This window comes from Scyliorhinus canicula, unplaced genomic scaffold, assembly GCF_902713615.1.
Source record: "Scyliorhinus canicula unplaced genomic scaffold, sScyCan1.1, whole genome shotgun sequence".
Lineage (NCBI taxonomy): Eukaryota > Metazoa > Chordata > Chondrichthyes > Carcharhiniformes > Scyliorhinidae > Scyliorhinus > Scyliorhinus canicula.
The window spans coordinates 202,197-210,086 of record NW_024056011.1 but is presented as its reverse complement, the minus strand read 5'-3'; the positions used below and the strand labels follow the sequence as shown (position 1 = coordinate 210,086).

Sequence of the window (7,890 nt, the reverse complement as noted above, 5' to 3'; positions counted from 1 at the left end):
ATGTTGTTGTGGTGGTAATACCGGAGTTTCTGAGGAGAAGAGCTTCTCATTGGCCAAACTAACTGCCTACAGCCTAAATAGGAGGGGTAATAGGCAGGTAGTGGCCCCGTGAGGTAACTGAACAGGAAATTGTGCTAAATTACAAAAGTAGAAATGAAATAGAGAGAGTCCCACGGGTTTGAGAAAAATGGGATTGTTGGGCAAACAAGTAGAATGGGTCATATTGGGAATAAAAGATCAGTCATAGGAGAATGGAGTTTTAAGGTGAGGGAAATATTTTCTGAGAAGCCAGATCTTGTTGAGGAGCGGAACCAGGAAGATCCCGAATTAGTCCCTCTTCAGTGGAGGAAGTGATCAGCTGGAGAAGAAATACAGATTCCCAGACCGCTGCATTGATGACCTATCCGGATGACACGAATGGGTCATGTGCAGCAATATTTCCATCAGCACAATCGTTTCAGAATGAGAGCAGCAAACGGGAGCTGCTCCCCGGGACACCACAGACTTTAAACCAGTCAGACTGTGCGGCTGCAAACAGGTGCAGGCGCGATTGACGGAGCGGAAATAGCGATGGTTGAATCTCTGGAGGCCTGCAGCCACCTTGCATCTGCTCACTGCTCAAGTGAGTGAGAACAATTAATAGGGAACGGGCATGAATCGCTCAGAATTATAGAAAATTAGGGAACGGAATGAGCATTCGGCTTACCGCACACGTGCCTATTTGAAAATGCTATCCCAATCGTCTTTCGCACCCCACATTTTTCATATTCCTATCCCGTTTCAGATCATGAAAATCCCCTTTTGAAATTTGCCATTGATTCTTTTTCTATCATAATTTTACGCGTCGTGTTCTAGATGTTAACAGATCGGAATATATCAATAAATACATCATTCTCTATCATTTTTTCAATTAAGTCGGGATGATTTGTCATTGGAACTGCTGCTAATGGGAACAATTACAGACGATCTACGTTATCGAATAGGCATATTTTTCAGCAAAACGATTGAGCCTTCCTTCTACTTCTTTTGTTACAAGCAAATGAACCCAAAGTTCTCTGGTCTTTTTTCATAAACGGCCCTCGCCCCTGGTAATATTTAAATATATAACATCCACAATTTCTCCAACATCCTAACACTACTTCAGATTTGTCATGGACAGGATTTGGAAAGAAACGAGCAGCAAAGATTTCATCGATTTAGTGTCCCTTTCTTACACAAACGTCAATAATGGTAAAAATTGTTTCCTAGCAGATCCATTTTAGATTTCTGGGAAACATTCGTGTTTTCTTGTGTTTTTCAATACACTCTCAATACATTCAGTGGCTGCATTCAAACAGGAATGTCACGACTCGGGCACCAGAGGGCGCCACCTTCAGAATGGGGATGATGAAGTTCCGTGAGGGCATCGTCAATACCAATAGGCGTCGTGGCGAGAGTGATGTCACAATGGGCCTGGCTCTGCAGTGTGTGGGTGGAACAATGAGCTGAACAGGGCCCGGGTTCCCTCTCCTCCTCTCAATCTCTGCCTCATCCCATTCCCATTCACTCAGAAAGATTCAGTCAGACATGTTTCTGTTAATACTGGCGGTATTGTTGGACGGTAAGTAATGGATGATGTTCATCAAGCCATATTAGCGGGTTATAGATTGCAATAACATTGAATATAATTAACGATCAGAAATATCCACATGATGAGTAGAGTTGAGTTTCCAGAAACTCACAGATATACAAAAAAATGTAGGTGAATTACGTTTAACTGATCGATATTTCATTTATCTCCCTTCGCAGGCGGACTAAGCGCAGATCCAGTAACTCAATCACCGGTGACAAAAACCGAATCAGAAGGGGGTTCGGTGCGGCTGGATTGTGAATATACAGACTCCGCTATGCAGTCCATGCAATGGTATCAGCAGAAAGCGGCACAGCCACCAATCTGGATTATTAGCAAATTTGTAGATCTGAAGGATGATGCAGTGTCAGGACGATATCTGGTGGCTGCTGACAAGTCTAAACAGAACGGTTACCTCAATATAAGCGCTCTCAGTGTGGATGACGGGGCGGTCTATTACTGTGCAATGAGGCACAGCGTTAGAGAGCAGCTAGAGCACCGTACAAAAACCTCAGCGAGTATTTACAGCGCCACTAAATGGGCTTTGCTGCCGCTGTTTGCGGGAATTGTTTAATCCCGGATTCACGAACAGTCAGGTCTATTTATCAGACAGTTATATTGGTGTCTCTGTTCTTCTGCGGGTGAACAGAGGGGCAATTTGCGAAATCATGAGAATGATCTCCAGCCGCGATGTAGATGGTAAATTAAAACTTGGAATGCCCGCGTACCAGAAGGGGGCAATAACAGCTCTCAGATCTGGAGATAATGTCGCCGGAAATTATAGATTGCTCTTCCAGAACCGTTAACTTGGATAAGCCCAAGGTCGCTGAGCCTACCCCGTACGATCCTGTAAAAAACAGAGTGTGTCAAATTCTACTGTTGTATTTCACACATGAAATTCATACTGTAATAAGAATTTCAGCAGACTCACTGAGCAACAGGATTATTATTATCATGCGGGACCATGGAGTCTGATTTAGGCTTCAGTAGAAAATTGATTTTTCGATCGAAAACTCATCTCTTGCCTGTTGCTAGGGAGTCACTCAAATACGAGACGTGCTTCAGGGGGGTGCGGCTTATGGTGAGTGCTATAAAACTGCCGGAGCTCGAATTAACCCACAAGTCATGAAGGCGCTGGACCACCACAGCCTTGTACTTGTATCGTCCTTAGATTTTTGCTGCACTGTCACGGGGGCCAATATTACTGACGATGCCTTTCACCCGAGTGTCGCTGATAATCAGAGGATTGACCGTCTCTGTTGAAATGAACAGAGCCTGTTCTGATCGTCAGTACCCCGCTCCTGCTGCTACATTGAGCTGTGTACACCATTGTAGATACTTCCTCTTCCTGCGGTCAGACAGCTCAACTGTGCTGTGCCTCGGTCGGTAACAATATACTTATGTACAGTTATTTATCTGTATGTTAGTCACATTAAGATAATTTATACGTTTCTGCTGCAGATCCTCTCCAATCAGACGGAATATGAACCGTGCAGGCTGCCCGGATGCTTACTGTACCTGTCAGGATCTATTGTATTGACTGAATTGTGGTGTGACGTCACTGTCTCTACAACCCTTATTTCAGCCTCCCCGCTGTTTCACTGGGTCCTGGTGGCTGCAATCTGACAGAAACAAACAGAAATAATCAAATAAAATTCAATAGCGGCCTCACATTACCCAGCATAACGGCCACACCCACCGTTATCATTGTTATTCAATTAAAAATAATATCAGGTTCCACAATGCGGGGAGAATGGGGGGTTTTCCGTGAGATGGTGTTGAGGAGAGCTGAATGGCGGTTCCCGTGATAGTTCCTGAATTAGTTGCTCTCAGGCAATTACCTGTCAGAGCAGAAATGCCGATTCAGGTCCACTGCACGGCTGATTAAACCAATGACAGGAATCGCCCAGTGACAACAATGTTTAGAATATCACCACTCTGTCAAAGCGGGATCAACAAACGGAAACTATGACCGGGGACACCGCAGACTCAAAGCTGATTAAAAATGTGCGGCGGTAGTCAGCTGCATTCGCAAGTGAGGGAGCGGAAATAGCGAGGGGTAACCTGCTCATTGGTCGAGTCACTGAGAACAATGTAGAGGGAAGGCACTTTGCTCCGGCGAGAAAGGATCTGATGCAACTGACCCTTCCTGCCCCTATTTCATAGACTCATAGAATCCACAGTGTAGAAGCAGGCCACCCGGCCCATCGAGTTTGCACCGGTCCCCGGAAAGAGCACTCTACCCAAACACACACCCCCATCCCATGCCCGCAAACTAACACAATCTTTGTGGGCATTTAGAACATAGAACATAGAACAGTACAGCACAGCACAGAACAGGCCCTTCGGCCCTCGATGTTGTGCCGAGCAATGATCACCCTACTCAAACCCACGTATCCACCCTATACCCGTAACCCAACAACTCCCCCCCCCCCCAACCCTACCTTTTAGGACACTACGGGCAATTTAGCATGGCCAATCCACCTAACCCGCACATCTTTGGAATGTGGGAGGAAACCGGAGCATCCGGATGAAACCCACGCACACACGGGGATGACGTGCAGACTCCGCACAGACAGTGACCCAGCGGGGAACCGAACCTGGGACCCTGGAGCTGTGAAGCATTTATGCTAACCACCATGCTACCGTGCTGCCCCAACCCTACTTTTTAGTACACTACGGGCAATTTAGCATGGCCAATCCACCTAACCCGCACATCTTTGGACTGTGGGAGGAAACCAACGCACACACGGGGAGAATGGGCAGACCCGCACAGACAGTAACCCAAGCCGGGATTCTAACCTGGACACTGGATCTGTGGAGCAACAGTGCTAACAACTGTGCTACCGTGCTGCCCACATAAATACACGGCGCGGTCGGAAATTATCGTCTTTTAAAAAAAACATTTTATTAAGGCATTTATGACTTTAGAACGACAATTACAACTGTAAACATAACTCAGTAATAACCCCTCCCCCGCCCCGCCCCGCCCCCAACCAACAACCCATTCCCAGCCAACATGGCTTACACACACAGTGCCCCAGTCCCTACTCCTCCACTCGCTGGATTCGCCTAAAATTAACTAAACTGAACTATCTCCCCCAACCCCCCTCCCCTGACTGTATCTGTTAACAGTTTAATTTTAATCATTTTGTTACTGATCGTCAGCTCGATAGTCTTGTCCTTTTAATATTTGACATACCCAGGATTTAGACAAAAGATTCCAGCGATGGTTTTCCCCAGATTCAGCATAATTTTCTGTCATAAACATCAACATTAACAGAGACAGTATCTAAACAGCTCCAATTGAGAGTGTTGGGTATTCTCGGTATGTTTTGCAGCAAAGCCTGAACCCACCCAACAAGAAAATTCGATTTACAGAAATGTATCAGCAGCGGGCGCCCAATTCAAGCACAGGCGTCACAACCCATGTGACGTTTACTCTGAAGCCTGATGTATGGGGAGCAAGTGAGGACACAATAACCCCTCCAACCCCCCCCCCCCCCCCCCCCATCCCCCTACACAACCCCTCCGCCCTCGCAATGAGCGTAACAGAGCCGCCCGGGTTCACCTCTCTCCTCACAATCTCTGAGAGAGATTCAGTCTGACAAGTATCTGATAATAATGGCGGCGCTGTGGCACAATAAACATCGAGGCAAATTAACATGTTATTACACATCGATGGCAATATAATTATGATCGAAAACATCTATATGAAGTGCAATTAGGAGGTTTCACAAACTCTTTCAGATACAGGCAAATTTACATCAACACTTGATATTTAATCCTCTACCTTCACAGGCGGGCTATGCGCAGATCCAGTAACTTAGTTACCGGTAACAATAACCTCATCAGAAGGGGATTCGGTGCGTTTGAATTGTGAACATACAGACAAGAGTATGTACGGCATGCTGTGGCATCAGCAGAAACCGGCACAACCACCGAGATGGATTATCACTATGAAAATTGTAATGGCTTATTGTCAAGAGTCGGCTTCAAATGAAGTTACTGTGACAAGCCCCTCATCGTCACATTCCGGCGCCTGTTCGGGGAGACTGTTACGGGAATCGAACAGTGCTGCTAGCCTGCCTTAGTCTGCTTTCAAATCCAGCGATTTAGCCCTGTGCTAAACAGCACGCGTTGAAGAACGGTGCAGTTTCAGGACGATATCTGACGGCTGCTGACAAGTCTGAACAGAACGGTTACCGCAATATAGGCTCCCTCAGTGTGGAGGACGGGGCGGTCTATTACTGTGCAGTGAGGCATACCGTTAGATAGCAGCTAGAGCACCGTACAAAAACCGGAGCGAGTATTTACAGCTCCACTAAGGTTCTTTCTGCGCGAAGAATTTGATCCTCGCTTTTTAAACGTTGTCAGGTGTATTTAGCAGGCCGCTCTTTTGGTGCTTCAATCCTTGTGCCGATAAACAATAGAGTAGTTTGGAGAATGTTGAGGCCTATCATGCTGAGATATTTACAGTAACTTTAACCCAGGAATATCCACCAAGCAGCAGAGAGATGTGGAGTTAGTATAGCCGAAACGTACGGACTGTTCTGCCAGAAGCCGCAACTCAGCTGAGCCCAGGGACACTGACTCCTCGGCACCCGGTGAGTAATGAAATGAATGGACCAGGGGGAGGCGGTGGCAAAGTGGTATTGTCACTGGACTAGAAATCCAGAGACTCAGAGTAATTCTCTGGGGTTGACTCATAACTGCCCCCTAAAGAGCGATTGGCGATGAACCTAAAAAAAACAAACAATTCCTGCGCTACTTACACGTGAAATGGAGAATAGCAGAGACTCACCTAACAACTCTGCCAGCATTATCAGTCCGTGACATGGGGAGCACACGATGCCGGGTTCAGGCTTGAATCAAAATCGATTTGTCAATCGATAATATAAATAAAAGCAAATTATTGCTAGAATCTGAAAAACTGGACAATCTCAACAGTTCTGACAGCACCTATGGAGAGAGTAGGGAGCTAACGTTTGGAATATCGGTGGCTCTTCGTCAATACGGATGTTGAGTTGATTGTGGGTTTACCGAAATACAGACCAAGCCACAAATGAGTCCCAGAAATCTACATTGCAGCTGTTTAGACTCTGTCTTCCTTATTGTTGATTTTTATGTCAGAAAATGATGAGTGGCGTTGATTGGGTCGATAGGAAGGAACTTTTCCATTTAGTAGAAGGGTGAATAACCAGGGGGAATAGATTTACGTTAAGGGGCGGATTTAGAGGATATTTGAGGAAACCATTTTGACCCAGAGGGTGATGGGAATCTGGGGCTGAATGCGTGAAAGGGTCATAGAGGCAGAAAACCTCACAACATTGAAGAAACATTTAGATGAGCACTTCGAATGCCATAGCATAAAAGCCTACGGACCAACTGCTGGAATATTAAATGAGAATAGAAAGGTGTTCGATGGCCAGCGCATGCACACTGGGCAAAGGGTCTCATTTTGCGCTGTAAAGCTCTTTGGCTCTGACTCTAAGTGGAAGAGTGGAAAGATCTAGGCAGGAAATTCCAGAGCGTTGTGTCCAGGCAGGTGAAGGCACGGCCAGCGATGGTGGAGTGATTGAAATCGGAGATGAAGGCTGTGAGTTCCCACCACCGTCTGGGTGAAAACGTTCTCCCACAAAGCCCCTCGAAATCTCCAATTCCTTACCTTTAATCTGTGCCAATTGGTTATTGACACCATTACTACGGGGAAAGTTTCTTCCTATCTACTCTATCCATGTCCCTCATAATTCTGTACACTCTGGATGAGCAGTCAGTGTTCCTTTAAGACTCTCCTTCTTACCAATCTCGTTGACCAAGCTTTTGATCATATGACTGAATATGTCCATAGTTCCTGTAAAACCCCTCGGGACAGTTTATTGTGCGAAAAGCTCGACATGAATCGAAGTTGCTGTATTTATTGTAGTTCAGTGACACCTGATAGTTTGCTGAGAGGGTGAGTTTGCACTCCAAGATAAGAACAAGAAGCAGGAGTTAAGGTATCGAAGATCCATTCATTAGTCTTACATATGTTATGCCTCATGGCGCCGAGGTCCCAGGTTTGATCCCGGCTCTGGGTCACTGTCCGTGTGGAATTTGCACATTCTCCCCATGTTTGCGTGGGTTTCGCCTCCACAACCCAAAGATGTACAGGGTAGGTGGATTGACCATGCTAAATTGCCCCTTAATTGGAAAAAAATAATTGGGTACTTTAAGTTTTTTTTTACTGTTCTGAATGCGAGTTGCAATCGCAAACTGGTATAACTGTGCAGGTGGGCCTC

At 46.0% G+C, this 7,890-nt stretch overlaps 1 gene segment (V, D, J or C); it reads left to right on the top strand.

The window, feature by feature from the left end:
- Positions 1-570: 570 nt before the first annotated feature.
- LOC119961493 lies at positions 571-2,183 on the top strand. The segment is given in 2 exon segments: positions 571-622; positions 1,789-2,183. Coding segments are annotated over 2 exon segments (447 nt in total).
- Positions 2,184-7,890: the final 5,707 nt, after the last annotated feature.